This window comes from Mirounga angustirostris, unplaced genomic scaffold (assembly GCF_029215605.1).
Source record: "Mirounga angustirostris isolate CCGP_5_RB_7025 unplaced genomic scaffold, mMirAng1.0.hap1 SCAF_17, whole genome shotgun sequence".
In the NCBI taxonomy this organism is placed as follows: Eukaryota; Metazoa; Chordata; class Mammalia; order Carnivora; family Phocidae; genus Mirounga; species Mirounga angustirostris.
The window spans coordinates 30,643,441-30,664,290 of NW_026991725.1; the positions used below are offsets into that span (position 1 = coordinate 30,643,441).

The following is a 20,850-nucleotide window of genomic DNA, read 5'->3' on the forward strand; positions in this document are numbered from 1 at the left end:
CATTTCTTTTGTTCAATACCTCATTTACATATACAACTTCAGTATTTTAATATTATTCCCACTTTTTATTTTCTCTAGTTGTTTACATCCTAAATTTCAATACTAACTGGTTTTATATTTGTTGTATATGATAGGGTTAATGGTTTAAGATACTTTGAAATCATGCTTAGAGTAAATATACCACAGGTAAGAGGGTGGAGGAAGTTTCAGAAAGGCTCTTTAGTGTTGGTGGGGAGGGGGGAGGGGCAGTGGCCATACATAAGGAGAAAGCAGATGGCCAGATTGTGCAGGGCTTTGCAAGCTGTCTAACGATTTAGGGATAAATCCTCTGAAGCATTTTAAGAAAAGTAAAGAGAATGGGTTGATTTAGGAAGTGGAAAGAGAAGAGGCAGGGAAGGGTAGATATGGGAAAACCAGTTAGGAAGCTTTTTTAGTAAGAGATGTCTTAGATTAGTGTGCTAACATAAATCCAGCTTTGCATGCATTGAGTTTGGTGTGTGTGATGTTTGTGTGAAACAGCTAAGTTAATGCAATGAAACAGTTGAGTCTCGTATAAAAAAAAGGTTGTTGGGAAGAGTTAAGTCTTAATCACTAACACATTATAAAAATGAAAACTATGACAATTAAATAGCATCATCTTTTTCACTGGCAAACATTTAACTATGATAGTAAAACATTAGGCCAATGGGCCAGACATCCTTTTGGAGGCCCCCCTCCCTAAATGTAACAAACTGACTGAATTTTTAGACTAGATATATGTATTAAATTTTCCAATAATGACCTAAAAATGAAACATTATGCCACATCATTAGTAGCATTCCGGACATTTCCCCTCAATGATGACCTTAACATAAATTGGTAAAGAAGTTTTTTTAAAAATGTTGCCATTTGTAGTCACGTATTTCTGTGAGTTTGGGCTCTCAATATCATAGCTTAGAGCAACAGATGCTGAACCTTTTACTCTGGTTCACTTCTCTTCAACTAAACCCAATTTACTGAAATCAATACACCCAGTGCAATTTCTACATCTGGCCCATTAATCATTAAGACAGGTAGAAACCGGTGAACAATTTTATGGTGAACACATAAAATGTATTCATACTTAAAAATAAACATTTTGTAGTGTAGGATGCAAAATCTACATCAAGATAGAACACTAGATTTCAAGCAACTGTGAGCTTTTCATGAGGACCGTCAAAATAACTTAGGGAATACATGTTGACACAATGTCTTCAACTACCTCTTTTTCTTTGCTTTTCACCAGGTACAATCACCAGTCCCATATGGTCTCATAGATAGCAAATTTTCATCTTTCCCCAGAGGCCCTGGGCATTTCCTTATAAAATAAAATGCACACAAAACTTACATCTGGTTAGTTTTCTAAACACAAATAACTCCTCTCTCTCCAAGGACCTACCCTATCAATTGTATTAATGTATTCTTTGCCCATATAGTCTATGACTGTTTCTATTTGTTCCTAACCACCCATTTCTATTCATTCCCAACAGCTAAATATATATAATTACAATTAAAAATCTTAGAAAATTTTAGAGGTACTACATGTTATCTGTTAGGACAAGGGGAAAAGCTGAATCTATATTCTGTCCAACAGTTAATCAATTAGCAATGGAGAAAAACCTTGGTCAAGGATATCAGGTATTGGCAGTGGGAAGGAAAAATAGGTGCTTACAATGGCAAAAGGGGATATGGAGGGAGATGATAAGATTAGGACAGTTTTTCCAAACAGCAAGTCTCAATTCACTGTGGACTGTGAAATCAATTTAGTGGATATCAACCTGCATTAAAACAATAACGACACTCAAACAGAAAAATATCAGAGTGCATCGTATATAAGACGAGTAAAAAAAAAAATCTGAAAAGCCACTGTATTAGACTATGCTAGGGGAGAGGAACTTGTAAAGGACTTCCTACGTGCCAGAAACCACAGTAGATTATTATAGTTAGTGCTGAAAATGATCGTGTTATACAGATACTTCTTTTCCTAATTTAAAGATGAGGAAAATTAGGCTCGGAATAACTTCTTCTTCTTCTTTTTTTTTTTTTTTAAAGATTTTATTTATTTATTTGAGAGAGAGAATGAGAGAGAGCACATGAGAGGGGGGAGGGTCAGAGGGAGAAGCAGACTCCCTGCTCAGCAGGGAGCCTGATGTGGGACTCGATCCCGGGACTCCAGGATCATGACCTGAGCCGAAGGCAGTCGCTTAACCAACTGAGCCACCCAGGCGCCCCCGGCTCAGAATAACTTCTTACCTAAGATCAAATGGCTAATGAACATGTGAGCCGACATTCTCTCTTACACCACTTTGCTTATACCACTGTCTTAGGTGGGCTAACTATACAACTCTTAGGAGAAAGACAAATGGATGACAAGGAACTAGTGAAATTCAAGAATTTGGCTTTCAGAGGGTCCTATCCATCTACTTCTTTAGCCCTCTGGGGTGTCTTTCCCTAAAACATAGCAGCTACCACTAGTGACGTGGGAGGCCACGGAGCAAAAGGGAAAACAGGTTACATCTAGTATACCGACTCTGATCAACTAGTACTATCAGCCAGCAACACCGTGTCCACAAGAATTCCAAGGCTGGTTCCACGGGAGTAAGTAGTATGACAGATTAGTGATGTCTATCATAAATCAGAGTGGCATGTATTTGCTACCCTTCGTAAAATGGAATCAGAAAGATTTGCCCCTTACTGCCTGTGAACATTGGTCTCAGTTTCTTCCTTTCTAAAATGGCAATAGCAATGTCCACTTTATAGGATTATTAAAGATTAAATAAGGAATTAATATTAAGTATGTAAAGAGCCTAGTACATAGTAAGAAATCAATAAATGGTAGAAGTTATGCTTGTCATTATTATTGAATTAGGATAGTATCTGCTCCTGTTGCACTTAAATTCTAAAATCTTCCCTCATAGAAATGAGTCAAACAGAGTGATTAGGTTCTACAGTTAACCCCTGAACAATGAGGGGGTTAGGGGCACCTATCCTGCAGAGTCAAAAATCCGCAAGTAATTTTTGACTCCCCCAAAACTTAACTACTAAAAGCCTACTGTTGACCGGAAGCCTTACCGATAACAGTCGATTAACACATACTCTGTATGTTATATGTGTTATATGCTGTATTCCTACAATGAAGTTAAGAGATAAGAAAATCCTATTAAGAAAATCATAAGGGTGGGGGCGCCTGGGTGACTCAGTTGGTTAACTGTCTGACTCTTGATTTAGGCTCAGGTCATGATCTCAGGGTTGTGGGATCAAGTCCCACGTCGGGGTCCACATGGGTTTGGAGCCTGCTTGAGATTCTCTCTCTCTCCCTCTTCCTCCCTGCCCCCCTGCCCTCTCTCTTTAAAAAGGAAAAACAAAAACCATAAGGGAAACACATTTACAGTACTGTATTGAAAAAAAATTTGCATACAAGTAGACCTACACAGTTCAAATCTGTGTTGTTCAAGGGTCAACTGTATACTGAGAGAAACTAACACTTACTGAGCAACTTTCCAAGTGTCAAGTGCTATATCAAACACAGACAAAAAGTGGACTGAACAGCTTTATGCAGATTCATCTGGAATCCTGCCCCAATTCTATGGGAAAACCTAATTGTCTTAATTGGAAACCACTAATTCACAATCTTCTGGAGCCTAACTATAATAAACTAGAAACTGCCAATCCTTTAATAAACAAATTCAAAAAAGAAAGTATAAGACAACAAAACATGAGGGTCCTGTAGGTATCAATGAAAATATATGTAAGTAGATTATGCAAGATAAACCTTGCTTTTATATAATTGAGCAGAGTAGGGTAATCTATTGCATTATCTTCTAAGCCTCTTCTCACTCTTCCATATCTTTTCATTGGGATCTCAGACTCCTGCTGCACAGATCTTCCCCACTCTCCTCTCTGAACTCTGAACTCCTGTTCTCCCTTGAAGGACCTGACAGCACTCTCAAAGGGATGCTATTTCCCTCATATCCCACTTATATCAGAGTTTCCTATTTGCTTTTTTTTTTTTAAGATTTTATTTATTTGTTTGAGAGAGAGAGCAAGCATAAGCAGGTGGGAGGGGCAGAGGGAGAGGGAGAAGCAGATTCCCTGCTGAGCAGGGAGGCCTATGCAGGCTTGATCCCAGGACCCTAGGATCACGACCCAAGCTGAAGGCAGATGCTTAACCGACTGAGCCACCCAAGCGCCCCTCCTCTTTGCTCTTTGCTTCTTAAAACTATTTCCAAGCATTACTCTTTGCCTGTTTGTGAAATTCCCTGCTCCTGAGTACATACCTTCTCCTTATAACTCTGAGCTACTAAATTCAGGACATTCTGCTTCATTAATAGAAGAATTTTACAACTGGTTGGCTCATGGTCTTCCGCTCCCATGTTATTCCCATACATCTCCCAATTCAACTTCATCTGGATTTCTGGCACTTCTCTGTATCTTATTTACCAATCCCCTTCTGTGTTAACTTTCCTATATAGTTTCTATTTCCTGGTTCCAGATCTTGTCTATATTCATAATGTTCTTATCTCTTGTCCTTTCTTGTGACACATGCCTGGCAAACCCCTAATATCTACCTTCTTATGCTTGCAGTTAGGTTACTAAGCACTTGCTACTAGTGTAAAATCATACCACTGAGCAGAAAGATTCCACTAGCAATTCATATAAGAACACACAAAACACACAAAAATAAAGCTCATATGTAACCATAAAAAAAATTTAACTTCTTGGCAAGTAATCCAATGGGAATGTCACAAAAAGTAGAAAAATTGAGTTAAGCAAACACACACCTGAGTAAAAAGAAGGCAGCACCATTTCTGGTTGGGAAGGCTATCTATAGTAAGATGTCAATACTTCTAAATTAATTTAGAGAATTATATAGTTACAGGTCAGCACTGATCAAAATCTTTGTGAAATTTCAAAGCAATAATAAATAGAAAAATGAAAGGTAAAAAAGGGTAAAGACTTCTTATCAAAGAATGAATTGGAAAGAAAAAAATGATGGGAGACACGCCTTATGAAATATTAAAATACAATATAAAGTGTTAACTAAAAATGGTATGATATTGGATTAAAAACATAATTAATGGAAGAGAGGAGAAATTCTGGAATCAGAACAAAATATTTTTTTTAAATTTAACATAAAACCAAGTAAAATACCATGTGGGAGGGAAAAAAAGCATTGTTTATAATATATAATATTGAATAAATTGATAATATCATGATAAAGTCTTTAAATTTTTTTAAACCACCAACAACCACATATTCACTGTAGTGGTAGAAAGATGGTAATTTTCCAGCTACTGAAGCAATAGGAGAAAGTATAAATGACAAAGCTGATGAGTTAAACTACAAAAAAAATTTTAAATATTGAAATAATAAAAACCAACAGAATTAACATTAAAAAGCAACAATCTGGGGCAGATATATAATAAAGATATAGCTCACAGAAATAGGAATAAATTTAAAACAAACACTTGAGAAAATACCCAGGGTCCCTTATAGTAATAAAAACGCAAAACAAAATACCTCACAATTCTCAAGTAAGCAAAAATACATTAAATTGATCAAATCTGATACATATAGAATTATGAAGGAAGTCTTATGCTGTTAACACCCCAAATTATTATGCCTCTCTCTGATGGGTTACCAACTGGGGAAAAAGTAATTTGTTGTAGAATTGATCACACTGTTTGAGTTGTAAATTTCATTCTAGAATTTATAACCCAAGAAAATGACTTAAAAGAACAAAAAGCTGTACCTAATTATCTATATTACCATCTTAGAAAGAAAATTACAATAATTAATGACATAAACAAAACATAGATTACCAGCAGATGTTTACTGAACATTTATTACCATGCCAGAAGGCTGTGCCAAGTGCTTTAAATACATTATTTCATTTCATTCTTCAATGTTATAAAGCAATTATTACTATCTTTATATGACAGATGAGAAATCTGAAATACTCAGACACTGAGCAACTTGCCCAAGGTATACAACGGCATATTTAAGTGACAGGGTTAAGGGTTTGTACCAAGGCTATAGACTAAATTCTTGCCCTTAGCCACAGAATATAGACTTTTCTAACAAAAAAGTTGGAAAAAAATATCTAAAGTTGGAAAATGATTAAGTAAATCATAGTGTAAAACCTGGAACAACTCTACAGTTATTAAAAGTAGCATATAAGATACAGGAAAAAGGTTTTAAGAATTAGTGCCAATCATAAAGAAAAAACAAAAGTGATCCCCAGAATCTTGTTATATATGTCATAAGAAATGACAGAATTCCATATATTTTATTCACTTATGGTTCTATAGAAATGAAGAGATTACAAACCTTCAGCATACAGTCGTTCTGCAAGGAAAACTGCATCTCGGTAAGCATAGTGGTTTAGTGCTTGCCATATAGCAGCCTGAAAGTAGAGGAAAAAGAACATAAATATACAAACATAGGGAGTTTCAAAGTAACTCCTAGCAGAGCCTTGCACATAGTAAACAAATCAACAACCCTAGTTTAAGTAATAAAATGTCAATGCCCATCATGCAAACTCCATAGTTTGCTAGAGAAGGCTCTTCACAGTATGGCTCCTAACATACCTGAATTTACTCACTCAACTCTCCATGGACATTTAGGCCTCTGTGCCTTTGTACTTCCTTTTCCCCCACAGAGGAATGTGGGCTCCCTCACCTACCTCCTTTTACAAACTGCTCATCCCTAAAGATCCAGCTTAATTAACATCTACTTCATGAAGGTTTCCTAGCTGATTCCTAGCCATTTTTTTGATAAACACATGTCTTCTAGTGAAGCACTCACATTTTATTATAATTACTTGTTTACAGGTCTGCCCAAACCACTAAACTACACTGCTCTAAACTTACAACAGTGGTTTAAACAATTTTTCATGATATACATGAAATGTACGTCATCCTCCCCAAAAACTTCCCCACCTATTACCTTTAATGCTACCCTGTTCTCACCCACTCAAGAAAGCATATTAGGATACAGATAAGTAGAGCTACTATAGGAATAACCTTTAATCTATTTGAATATATGTTTCTATTATTTTATTTTTAAAAAGATTTTATTTATTTATTTTGAGAGAGAGAGAGAATCTCAAGCAGACTCCAAGCTGAGCATGGAGCCTGACACCGGGCTTGATCTCACGACCCTGAGATCATGACCTGAGTCGAAATCAAGAGTCAGACTGCTTAACCGACTGAGCCATCCAGGCACCCCGTATTTTCTTTTTTAGAGTTAGAAAACACATCTATAAAGTATATATCAAAAGAATATTTTAAGTAATAACAAATGAAAACATTTAGACCCATGTGCTTCCTGTCTAGCTTAAGAAATAAAATATTACCAATATACTTGAAGCCCCTCCCTATGTGCTCATCAGTTACATAACCTCTTTCTGAAACTACCACCCTGAATTTTGTTAATCTTTAGGTTGTCTTTACAATTTGTATACATATGTATGTATCATCTTTAAGCAATGCAACATTTATTTTTCCCTGTTTTTGAATTTTAAATAAATACAAAATAAATATAATCACATTGCATATATTCTGCTATGATTTGCTTTTGTAATCCAATATTATATTTTAAAAATTCATTCTCAATCTGTGCAGTTGGAGTTCATTCATTTTGATTGCTGAATAAATAATATTTCCATTGTATAAATATACCAAAATGTATTTTATCTATTTACGGCATATGAACATATGGGTTATTTCTAGTTGTTTTTTTCCCCCCAGTTATAATAGTGCTGCAAAGAACATTCTCGTATTTGTCTCTTGGGGTATCTGTTTAAGAATCTTTCCAAATTAGGATATATATTTAAGAATGAAATTATGGGGCTGCTGAGTTCATGTTCATATACATGTTCATCTTTACTAGGTTATGCAAATTATTCCCAAATTGTTGGTTTAATTTACACTCCTACCAAAAATGCATGATTTCCCATTATTCCACATCCTTGTCTACATTACATACTGTCAAAAACATTTTTAAGTGTGTTTATTTATTTATAGTAATCTCTACACCCAATGTGGGGCTCGAACTCATGACCCTGGGATCAAGAGTTGCATGCTCTACTGACTGAGCCAACCAGGTGCCCCTAAATTTTTTCATTTTTACTAGTCTGATAGATATAAAATGCTTATCTCGTGTCTTTAACTAGCATTTCTCTGAATATTAAAATGAGGCTGTGTTCATTGTTAATTTATTTCATGTTTATTGGTCTTCTGGCAAACGCGTGGTTATGTGTCATGCATTTTTCTGTCAGGTGATTTACCTTTTCTTACTATTTTACCCAGCATTTTTAGAAGCACTAAACCAGAGAGGTTTCTTTTAAGTTCCAGTGTGTCATATAACACTAAGTTTTAGTCTATCATATAAACTATGTATATATAAATTATGTGTTCATATATATTTATGTTTTGCCTAGCATTTTTAGGAGCACTAAACCACAGGAGTTTCTTTTAACCTCTCTCGGTTTCTTTTAACTTTTAGACTATCACAAGATATAAAAGTCATCAATTAATTTTTTAAAAATTCATAAACTTATAAATTGAGATATCTTATAACTGATCATGATACAACAGCATTTTTTTAAATTTCTAGCACGTATACCAGCTCATAATTTATTGAATAATTTACTAGAGTTACAATAAAACCAGCAAGATGGGATTACCTAATGAAGACCACTAGCTAACATTGTTAACAGTAAAGCTAGATTACATTATAACAAGTAATTAATATGCCTCGGATATAGTAAAAGCTCAAACATTTGAATGAATAAGCAAATGTTTAATAACATTTCTATGGGCATTATTATTATTTTAAAAGATTTTATTTATTTATTTGACAGAGAGAGACACAGCTAGAGAGGGAACACAAGCAGGGGGAGTGGGAGAGGGAGAAGCAGGCTTCCCGTGGAGCAGGGAGCCCGATGCGGGGCTCGATCCCAGGACCCCGGGATCATGACCTGAGCCGAAGGCAGACGCTTAACGACTGAGCCACCCAGGCACCCCTCTATGGGTATTACTAATTATAATTTTTTATACTAAAATCCTAGTAGTAGTTGATGACTTACTTAGCCCAAGGGTGTATTTTTCTATTTCCTCAAGAAAAAAATGGTAAATGAATTTCATTTGGGGTCTCCAGATCCTCTTGTTTAAGCTTACTGTCTATACAGTCTAAATTTTTTAAAGTCTCAGAGATGTTAATTTGGCCATTTCCATCCAGACACAAGGGGAAGGAAGGAGGGAATTTAAATTTAATTTTAAATAAACTGTACTAACCCAGGCAGCATTTTCCCCCTAATGTTAGTGTTCTTAATCCAGTCATTTCCTACTTCAAGAACTATCTAAAACTGCTCTTCAAAGTGTGGTCCTTGGAGCAGCAACACTAGTCATCTTCTGGGAGTTTTCTGGGAGTGTGGACTCTCAGACCCCATCCCAGACCTACTAAATCAGAACCAGCATTTTAACAAGATCCCCAGGTGATTTATATGCATATTAAAGTTGGAAAAGGACTGATCTAAAAAAGACTTAGTCTAATTAAAAACATCCCTGCTCAAACAATGAATCATGGAACACTACATCTAAAACTAATGATGTAATGTATGGGGATTAACATAAGAAAATAAATAAATAAATAAAATAAAAACATCCCTGCTCAACAGACTTCCCAAAGCCAAAGAGGTTGTCTCATCTAATATTAATTCAAGATGTTATGAATAAAATAATTTCTAATCCTTCAGGCCATATCCCTTAGCTTTAAAAGAAAGGCCTGAATTATTCATATTCCAAAGCCTCTTGTTTGTAGGTCTTCATGTTCCTTCTTGGCCCCAACCCATTTCTTATACCTAATAAAATATCCTACATACTAATATAAATGAATCACAATACCATCTCCTTTCATAATCCCCCAAATTAGTTGGGCTACAAAGAAATCTCCCTTTGGTCTAAAATGTACCATTTCACTCTCCCCCAATATTTTCAGAAGTAGTTGGCATAACCTATAGGATGATTCCAACAGTATACACAAAAATACGACTTATCTGCTTTAAATAAGAGAAATCCTAGAATTTTCAGATACTTATAAACTCCATACTAAAGATAATTTGCTGTCCCAAAGCCTGATTGATCCCAACACCCCTTCTCATAATTTCCAGAAGACAAAGGGGTTCATACAATTGTAATTTTGCCATACTTCAGTTCTCTGCCAGCTGCCATATATGCTTCTTTCTGGAATACTTCCATATGATTTAATCCCACAATGTCCCTCAATCTCATAGAAAGGAATACTTAAAATACTGAAATATCATACTACACTAAAAAACACTCATTCATAATTGGAAGGTCCTCTATTACTTGGGAAGTAAAATAGATGGAAGAGAAAAAAGAGAAGAACATAAATACCAACAGGACCTTAAGAAGGACTGTTAGATCACTATATGATTCTTCCCCAATTAAAGCCACCTAAGTAAGAAAGATACCAAAGACAAGCTGTGCTGAAACAGCCAGAACCCCCAATAAAATGTTCCATATTGCTGCTAATAATTCTTCCACATACCATTAACCAAGGATCTGAGGTTCCTACTCCTTATAACTCCTTGACTTTCTTTTTTTTTTTTTTTAAAGATTTATTTATTTATTTGAGAGAGAAAAAGCACGAGTGGAAGGGACAGAGGGAGAGGGAGAGAGAATCTCAAGCAGACTCTGTGCTGAGTGCAGAGCCTGACATGGGGCTGGATCTCACGATCCAAGATCATGACCTAAGCCGAAACCAAGAGTCAGACACTTAACCAACTGAGCCACCCAGGCACCCCTCCTTGACTTTATTTCCGATACCATTTGCCTGTGGTGGATTTCAACAATATCCTCAGCTATTTAGAGTACAAAGGTATACTATTACTGCCTGAATACATTTTTTTACTAACTCCAGCATGATTGATCATGAATGAAAACCAATGGGCAGGGGATAGTGGTATCTTTTCTTTAAATTTTCTGAACTGGAGAGTTCTCGTACTCATTCATTCAATAAATATTTACTGAGTCCCCACTATGTGCCAGGCACTTTTTAGACTCTAGAGTAATTAACAAATAGTTTCTGTTCTCATGGAGTACCTTTCAGTGTTGTTCCTGTCTAGATCAGTGGCTATCAATTCTTGCTTGACAATGCTCTACCTCAAATCCACTGCATCACAATCCCTGGAAGCTGGGATTGAGCTTAGATGTCTTTATTTTTAAACCTTTTCACTGGTAAGCATTCAGTGCTCAGAATCATTTTGTTTTTAAAAGATTTTATTTATTTATTTGAGAGAGAGAGAGCAAGAGAGAGGACAAGCAGGGGTAGGGGGAGAGGGAGAAGCAGGCTCCCCACTGAGCAGAGAGTGCAATGTGCGGCTCCATCCCAGGACCCTGGAATCATGACCAGGGCCAAAAGCAGATGCTTAACCAACTGAGACACCCAGGTGCCCCTCAGAATCATTCTTTTACTCTTCTAGATAAGTAGTTCTCCATCCTTTTACAGCACACTCTTTTGTGAAAATTTGTAAAAGCTATGGACCTTCTTTCCAGAAAAAAAGCACATGCACATATATATAATATATATATAATATATATATACACACAGAAAAATCGTGTACAGTGTTAGGGGTTCACAGATATCCTGGTTCATTAAGTATCTCTGGTCTAGCTGATGGGAGACAGTATTAGAGCCTGATACATAATAGGTTTCAATAAATATTTGTAGGATTGAATTTAGATTTTGAAAGAAAGGAGAAGAGACAAGTTACTGACCTAGAAAGGTACTTTCTCTTTTGCATACAGGAGACTACTATAGTACTAGGGCCTGGAGGAGCACTGCTGCTGCCAGAATTAGGAGAAACTCAAAAACATCTTTTACCACATAAGGTCACAGATGCTGGGTTAAGTATACATGAAATAATGAATGTATTGGTAAATCAATTTGGGTACGTTATGGATTTAAATGGTTTGAATGGGCTAGCGTCTAACAATTATTTACAGAACTGCACCTAAAGAATGGTATCTAGAATCTATCCCCACTTTCCTAGTCCCATTCCATAACAATCTTCTTCCCTTTAAACCCTTAGTCTTCTAAATGGTCTTCCTGCCTATAAGCTGTAAGGTAATCTGCCTGTCCCAGAATTACATTCCTCAAACATAAATATCATCACTGCTAAACAGAAGATGATAGTGAAAGGCCTGGGTTCAAAAATCCATGTTCCACGACTTACTAGTTCTGTGTTTTGGGCAAGTAACAATGTCTCAAGTCCTAGTCTCTTCATAAAAAACGTAAGAGTCCAGTAAAGTACATAATAGTTCCTAGCACATACCTAATAATTACTCAATAAATTTTAGCTGTGCCATCATCATTATCATCATGTCTTCCTCCCTAATCAAAACCTTCTAACGATTCCTCTTGGATAGCTCCACAAAGTTTACAAAATATCTACAGAACAAAGCACAAACTCCTTAGTAAACTATTGAAATCCCACCTGGCTTTAATCTCCCTTTTTCAGCTCTTCCCACATCTCACCAAAGCTGCCCATGGTCTAGAACCAGAAAAAGCCTCCATCAGTCCCTAAACATTCACTATATTTTCATACTATAGAGTCTTTGCCTGTTTGGGTTATCCTTTGTCTTTAACTTCTATCTCCTGAAATTTTAGTCATCCTTTCTTCAAAATTCAGCTTACATGTTCTTCTGTCTTTCCATGAAGACTTTACTGATCTATCCCTTGCAATATTATTTACTCAATCCTTTGAGGTTCTAGACAATTTTGTTCATACTTTTAAAAATATCAGGCTGTGCGCATCCATGTGGCTCAGTTGGTAAAGCATTTGACTCTTGACTTTGGCTCAGGTCATGATCTCAGGGTTGTGAGACTGAGCCCTGCCTGCACTGGACATGGAGCCTGCTTAAGATTCACTCTCACTCTCCTTTTGCTTTACCCCCTTCCCCCGGCTCATGTGCACGTGCACTCTCTCTCTCAAAAAAAATAAATAAATAAAAATAAAAACTATCAGGCTGTTTATTAGATTTGGTTATATTATTTGTTTAACTAGGTTGCAACTTCTTGAAGAAAAAAGCCAGATTCTATTTTTCTCTATAGTTCCCTGGTTATACTACCTAACTTGTTATTTCCCTAGTTCTCCTAGATAACTGCCTTTAAACATAGTGCAGGCTCCATAACTGTTTGTAGAATGAGTATTTGTTTTGGAACTTTGAATCTATTTTCCACTTACTGAACTATAAATTTTTAGAAACTGGATCTGGAGATAAAATACAAGGTAAGGCATTCTTAATATAATTACTCTTTACTAATATGAATAAAAGGGAACATTAATGTTGACAATATAAAACAGTACAAAATAACATCTAGCTGTTTCTTCCTTGACACAACAAGCTTAACATTAAAAAGCAAGGGAGCAAGAATCTGGTGAGGAAATACCAGTTAGTCTGACAAAGGGATTGGAATAGATCAGGTTTGGGGGCAACAAAATTTCTTAATGATGTGATCTATTAATACCTGAAAGATATTCAGATTTTTCTGGTTAATAGCAACCTAGATCATGTCATATACTTCCCTTCATACCATCAGATCATTTGCCTTATCATCTTGCTCAATATGCCCATCACTTCTGAAGCACATCATTTATCCATCCAGTAAACATTTAATGAGCATATGCTTTGTCTGCTATATGATCCTGATGTCAGTAAAAAAATAACATAAAAAACAACTGGGTGCCTGGGTGGCTCAGTAGGTTAAGCGTCCAACTCTTTTTTTTTCTTTTTAAGATTTTATTTATTTATTTGTCAGAAAGAGAAAGAGGGAGAGAGAGAGGACAAGCAGAGGGATTGGCAGAGGGAGAAGCAGGCTGAGTAGAGAGCCCCGTGTGAGACTGGATCCCAGGGTCCTGGGATCATGACCTGAGCTGAAGGCAGATGCTTAACCAACTGAGCCACCCAGGTGTCCCTAAGCCTCCAACTCTTGATTTCAGCTCAGGTCATGATCTCAGGGTTGTGAGATCGAGCCCTGTGCCACGCAAGGCACTCAGCAGGGAGTCTGCTTGAGATTCTCTCTCCCTCTGCTTCTCCCCTAACCCCATGCTCGCTCACTCTCTTTCTTTCTCTCTCTCGAATATTAAAAAACACATACACACACACACACACGCACACAAAACACAAACATCAAAAAATAACTTGAGAGAATCAAGTTCTTCAGGTGGGCTGTACAAAGCCAATATACTGGATTTTCAAATCTCTGCCCACAATAAATTATGAATTTTGAATTATGAATTCAAAATTATGAATAAGCCAGGCATTATTCCATAGGCACCTATTTGGTCACTGTCATTGTGGCCACTGTGCTTTTGTTTTAAGTTTATTTATTTAAGCAATCTCTACACCCAATGTGGGGTTTGAAATCACACCCCAAGATTAAGAGTCACATGCTCTACCGACTGAGCCAGCCAGGTACCTCTGTGCTTTTTTTTTTTATCAAACAACTGGGAAGATGAACCTTAGAACAAAAATACGTGGTGCTGGCAAGGAGTGAATGTAACAGCAGGTTAAGTATACTACAGAATCTCTGCTATCTGGCCTACATCTCCTCTGTACTATGACACAGAAAAGACATAGATAAAAGGTAATGTGATAAACTATGAGTGTTTTCCTCAGAGAACTTCAACATTTGCACTGAGAATAACACAAAAAAAGTCATTCAGAAAACAACAGGCTAAAGGGTGTTCAAATCTAATTTGACTCAACAATTTCTTGAATGTTTAATATATTCTCCCAACTACCAACTCACAGCAGATGAACCCTAACCCTAACTCTTTAACACTTGCTAATCAAGATGATCAAGAGCTTCATTTTAATCATCTGTAAAATAGGATAAAAACACTACCTTTGAGATAAACCTAGTACAGTACTTGGCTGAATTCTAAACCTCTGTAAGAATGTATCTGTCCCTCTGGTGTTCGACCAGACCATACATGACCTAGGGTTCTGATACCATGCATATAGGTATCTTTCAAAATGATACTCATTTAAATTAGGCAACTACAATAATAATGAAAGGAAGAAACTCAATTTACTTTCTAAGGCAGACCATTTCCCCCCCTGGATTACTTTAATAGTGTCTTATTTGTCTTCTCTGTTTTCCACCCTATGATCCATTCTCTCCCTGTGCGCTTTTCACAAATCAGATCTGATCATATTATCCCTTTGCTTGAGATCATTCACCGGCTTCTCATTGTTCTTAATAAAAATCCAAAGCACCAAACCAGGGAGGGTGGTATAGTCCATGTTTACCTCTCCAATTCACTTTGTATCATGTTCTCTTATGTTCTCCATATCAGGACGACCTTCTTTCAACTCCTCAAACCTGCCAGGTTACCTTCCTGCCACAGGTCCTTTAAATATACACATAATTCACTTTACCTGGCACATTCCTCTTCTCCTCCAAACTGCAAATTTGATTCAGTCTTTGGACTTCTTTCTCAGGGAATGCTTTTTGGGGGGACTTCTGATGAGGTCAGTATCCTTATAACACACTCTAACAGCATCAAGTACCTGTCCTTTGTAATACTACAGGAGGAGACTAGTTGAGTAATGTCCTCCTCACTATAATAAAAACTCCAGAAAGGTAGGGACTACATCTGGTTTTGCTCATTATTAGATTCCCAGCAGCTGTTATGTACTTAAGCAAATGCTTAACTAATGTATGTTGAATGAATAAAAAACTGATCTTTGATTTCTGCCAGTCCTCCCACTCTTAGCATCTTAGGTTAGTCTTAGCCTAAGTTTCTCTGTATTATTATGCGATTAATCCTTGGACAACATGGGTTTGAACTATACAGGTTTACTTACATGTGGATCTTTTTCAATAAATACAGTACACTACTGTAAATGTATCTTCTCTTCCTTATGATTTTCTTAATAACATTTTCTTTACTCTATTTTCCAGAAATATTATTTTTTTATTATAAGAATTCTTTATTATAAGAATACAGTATATAATACATATATAAAATATGAGTTAATCAACTGCTAATGTTATTGGCAAGGCTTCTGGGCAACAGTAGGCTATTAGCAGCTAAGTTTTTGAGGAGTCAAAAGTTATACTCAGATTTTCAACTACATGGGAGGTCAGTGCCCCTAACTCCCGCACTGTTCAAGGGTCAACTGTCCAATAGTTAAGGATCTCCGGAAATCTCTACTGAAAGAAACTCTGTGGCACATAGAATTATTCTTTTGTAATGAGAATAATTACCACCTAATTACTCCTTTATAAAATATGGGGATTTCCTACGAATCTACTTGTTTAATTTTGTTGTAAATGAAAGAACATGTTGAATAGAAAGAATATATCCAGGACTTACTTTTGGAAGTATGTGTTCTAATTTGTGGGCCAACACTTCCCAGAGTGTGACTTTAGGGGAAAAATTTAACTTTTCTGAGCCTCAATTTTCTCTTCTGGAAAATAGAGCTCTATTTCTTGGGCATGGATTAAATGACATGATACATATATGGTGTTCCTGGCAATAGTAGACACTTAAACCTTATCCTTTCCTGTCTCCCAATATAAACAAATTCAATAAATCTACAGTTTCCATTATTATAACATCTCCCAGCGTATCTGCCACAATTGCTTATTTTGTTAACATATAAGCCACAAAAAATCCAAATGGTTCATCAGCTAACTTAGTACTACTGATCACCAGGAAGATTTGACACATATATACGATGGCCATAAAGTCCTAGAACTTTGGATTTTTTTCTGTCCTATTAAAACTAAAGAAATGAAAAAGTATCATAATCAAAAGTTCTATCCATTTCTGATATAAAAATCAAACTTTGCTCAGAAGAACATCATTCCTTTATTACCAGTTCTTTAGAGGGTCAGAAAGTGATAGTAAAGAGAGCCAACTCAAACTCTCATATACCCCAGACATATAACCTGCCACATGGAAAACCCCACATACAGCTTCCATCACTACTCTGCTCAGGCAACTCAAAGTTCCTTAGTGATGGCGTCTCTTTGGGAGGAACAGGGAGGGAAATGGATTATTTTCTAAGGCACTACAGATTGGTAGCTTATGAGGAGCGGGGCTAAGATTATCCCCTTGGCTAGTTATCTACTTCTGTTTAACTGCTGGTGTGGACCTGCCCCTAAAAGCATATCATTCAGCGCATCACCTCAGGAGTTCTACAAATTAAAGCCAGATAGATGAAATGCTGCTGAAGTTATGAAGACAAACAGAGCAACACCGCCCCATCCTCAAAAAAAAAAAAAAAAATTTTTTTAAAAGAGAATTCCTACTGATTAAATGAATGGGTTAGTCCTAGGTTGCAAGAATTTAAAAGATGAATCAACATAAATGAAATGGCAAAGTTCCTTCCTTGCTTGCTCTTCTTAAACATGTAGTATTATTTAAAATGTAAACAAACCTCTATAAATTGTACAACTAGTTCAGTCTTAAATGTGACCATATAAATTACTTTGTTTTATTCTTATTTTTGTCAAAAGAAAATAGCTGCCCTTTTTTGGACCATGAAAGAAATGGATACTAAAAGCTTCAGACAAGATAAGAAGGTATAAGGAAAAAAAAAAATCACTGTGGAATTTTCCTGTTATATGTTACAATCTAATTTCTAGAACTCTAATTTAGTTTAGGTATACATCAGTGGTTCTCCATCTGGGTGATTTTGCCCCCCCGCCAAGGGATATTTAGTAATGTCTGGGGGGGTGTTTTTGGTAGTCACAAAGGGAGGGGGCACCTAGTTGGTAGAGGCCAGGGAGGCTGCACAACACTCTATAATACATAGGACAGAGTCCCCCACAACAAAGAATTAGCTTACCCCAACGTCAATAGTGCCAAGAATGAGAAACCCTGGTGTACATTACCATATAATTGGATTATTTTACTAGCCTGTATGTCTCCCTAACTCTTATCTTGTCCCTCCTTCCCAATAGCACCAAATTAATCTTCCCAAAGCAGTGCTTTCATTACAAATTCTTCTGTGGAAAACTTATAATGGCTATTTATTACCAAGACCTTAAAACCCCTCAACCTGGATGTTAAATCCTGTATAATCTGATTCTCCCTGGCTAGCAAAACCTTATCTCTTCCTGCTCTCAATTCCCATTCTAACCAAGGCTATGATATTTTACCTTTTTTTTTTTTTTTGGTTTTGTTTTGTTTTGTTTTTGGTTCCTGAACACCATTCTCAAATTTGGGCTTTTGCTCATGCTGTTCCATGCCAAAAACATTCTTTCTCTTCTTTACCAATTCAAGCCCTTCCCATCTTCTAAAGCTTTAAGTTCTACTCCATCAAGAAACCCTTCCTATTTTTCCAGTCTACAAGGATCTACTTCCTAAATTTATTAGTATCTGTACAATCAAATACATACTGACTTGTAACATTATCCAATTGTTCCTGTTAAACATTCTTACCTTCCCAACAAGACTAGACCCCTCAAAAGATCAGAGGTTATGTCTCCACATTTCTACTGGTTGGCTTCACAAATATCTCTAACTTATTTTGTTCAAAACAGGTTGTCCTCCTTCAGATTTGTCCCCCTATCAAAGGATTCTTCATTCATTAAATGATGCCACTAAAATGAAATCCAGGCAGCTGTTCTTGATCCCCATGCTCTCCCATTCAATCAGTTTCCATTTCTCCTTGGTCCTACCTCCAAAACATCTCTTGAATATCAACCTCTTTCCTACTCCACTACTACCACTTTAGTCTAAGTTACTTTCATCCTAAGACTGTTTTTACTTTTGCCTCCTTCCTCTCATTACATTTCACATATAGTAACCAAGAGATCTAACATCTACATCAGATCAAGTCAATCCTCTTCTGAAAATCCTTCAAGGACTCCCCACACACTTAGAATGAAAACTGAACTTCTTATAATGGCCTCCCATTAATATGCAACTCCAGCCACACTGGCCTCCTTTCAATTATTTCAATGCCAAGTTCTGCTGTGTCTTAGGGACTTTGCACATGCTGTTTTCTCTTCCTGTAATGCTCTTCAAATTACTATTTCCTTCTCAATCTTCAGATCTCAGCTTCAATGTTATTTGCTCAAAAAGGACTTTCCCAACACCATTTTTAGAGAAGATTTTCATATGTCTTTTATATTCTTCTGTGCTTGGTAAATAACTGGTGCATAACATTCTTTCCAATTTGATTTTTTCATTGAGACTGCTTCTTAACTTTTTGCTGTTTTGCAGTACCTCTTTTGGTAGTTCAACTGCAAACCTGACACCTGGGCTTAGGTTAAGTCCCTCCTATTAGGTCTCTCTCCTAACACCCTATTTATAGTGCCCTTATCACAGTTTGTAATTATTATTTGTGATTATTTGTCTAATGCTTTCTCTATAGACCATAAGCACAAAAAGGGCTATGTCAGGACACTAGTCCATAAAGGAATTAAATTATCATATAGTTGCAATGACCTCCTCCTCCACCCCATTCCCCAAAGCTTATCCTCTCAGTTCAGTACTATGTAGCACAGTCTTCAAGATATTATATTGTACCTAAATATAAGGCAATCTCCTATTTTCCAAAAGAAAATTTCATAAACAAATGTGTTGAGCTAACTTAAGTATGTAAGTTTTTTGAATAAAGACCAAATAGTCAAATGCCTATTGATTTATTAATTTAGTTACACATATATATTTTAAAAATCACAGAATATGTAGTATTTAGAATTTTTTTTCTATTTTCATTGAACAACTTTGCTAAAACTGTTCACATCTACCTTTGATATCAACAAAGCCATTTTTTTTTTTTGTCATCTAACACAATTTTCCTGAATACAATACCTTCAATTCTAAGTTATTTGAAATATGGTACCCTTTGAATCCATATTAGAATGCTGTAACCGTACGGGTGCCTGGGTGGCATAGTGGGTTAGGCGTCTGATGCTTGGTTTCAGGTCAGGTTGTGATCTCAGGGTCGTGGGATCAAGCCCTGTGTCAGTCCCATGTCAGGCTCCAAGCTCTGCATGGAGTATGCTTGGGATTCTCTCCCCCTCTGCCCTCTCAAATAAATAAATCTTAAAAAAAATTTTAAAAAAATGCTGTCCCTGTACATCTTATTCCAAGCCAAAAGTATTCCTTCACTATCTAAATGATCTGTAAAACAGTACTATATGTATAGTATCCACTTACTATACTGCTTATTAAGGCGATTTTTACAAGCCTTGTTTATAACTTCATCCAACACTTCTGTGAAGTTCTATCCCCAGGAATAATTGATAAATCCATTAAAATGTCTTCGCTTTTTTAAAAATCATTTTCATCACTACATCAAAAACTAATGATGTATTGTATGGTGACTAACATAACATAATAAAATTTAAAAAAATAAATAAAATCAATTTCATCAGGTGAATTTTATAAATATCCAAATTAACACTGATTGAAGTCATTTAGGCTAGTGTGTCTTCCCCAGTTATATTAAAAATAATTGACAGAATTTCTGCCTCATAATAGGAGAGATGTTTGTAAAGACTCATATATAAAGTAATGCTTTTCTATGAGAGACAATTTGGAGGAGGAACTAAGATTTAGGCTTAGGTGGTTTATCAGACTGGCTATTCCATGGTAAAACCCTGAAGTGCATTACTGCTAAGAGTAAGGAAAAAAGAGTAAAGCTGATGGGTATCATCTAGGAGTAGGCTACACATTTCTTTTCTTCTCCATGTTTTTATACAGATTGAAATTGTTATTAAATAGTAGTTAAAGGCTAACAATGAAACTAGTTTATCATTTGAGAAGACTTC

The 20,850-nt window shown here is 36.2% G+C and overlaps 1 protein-coding gene across 12 annotated transcripts in view; it reads right to left on the bottom strand.

Annotated features, from left to right (window-relative positions):
• Nucleotides 1-20,850, bottom strand: part of CDC27 (cell division cycle 27) — a 75,640-nt gene that overhangs the window by 53,060 nt on the left and 1,730 nt on the right. For all 12 annotated transcript variants that reach the window (XR_010408664.1, XM_064583139.1, XM_064583138.1 and 9 more), the window contains exon 2: nucleotides 6,349-6,424. Coding sequence is in view for 11 of the 12 variants with exons in the window: in XM_064583139.1 (XP_064439209.1) it covers nucleotides 6,349-6,424 (76 nt within the window). In the remaining variant the exon portion in view is untranslated. The remainder of the gene's footprint in view (nucleotides 1-6,348; nucleotides 6,425-20,850) is intronic.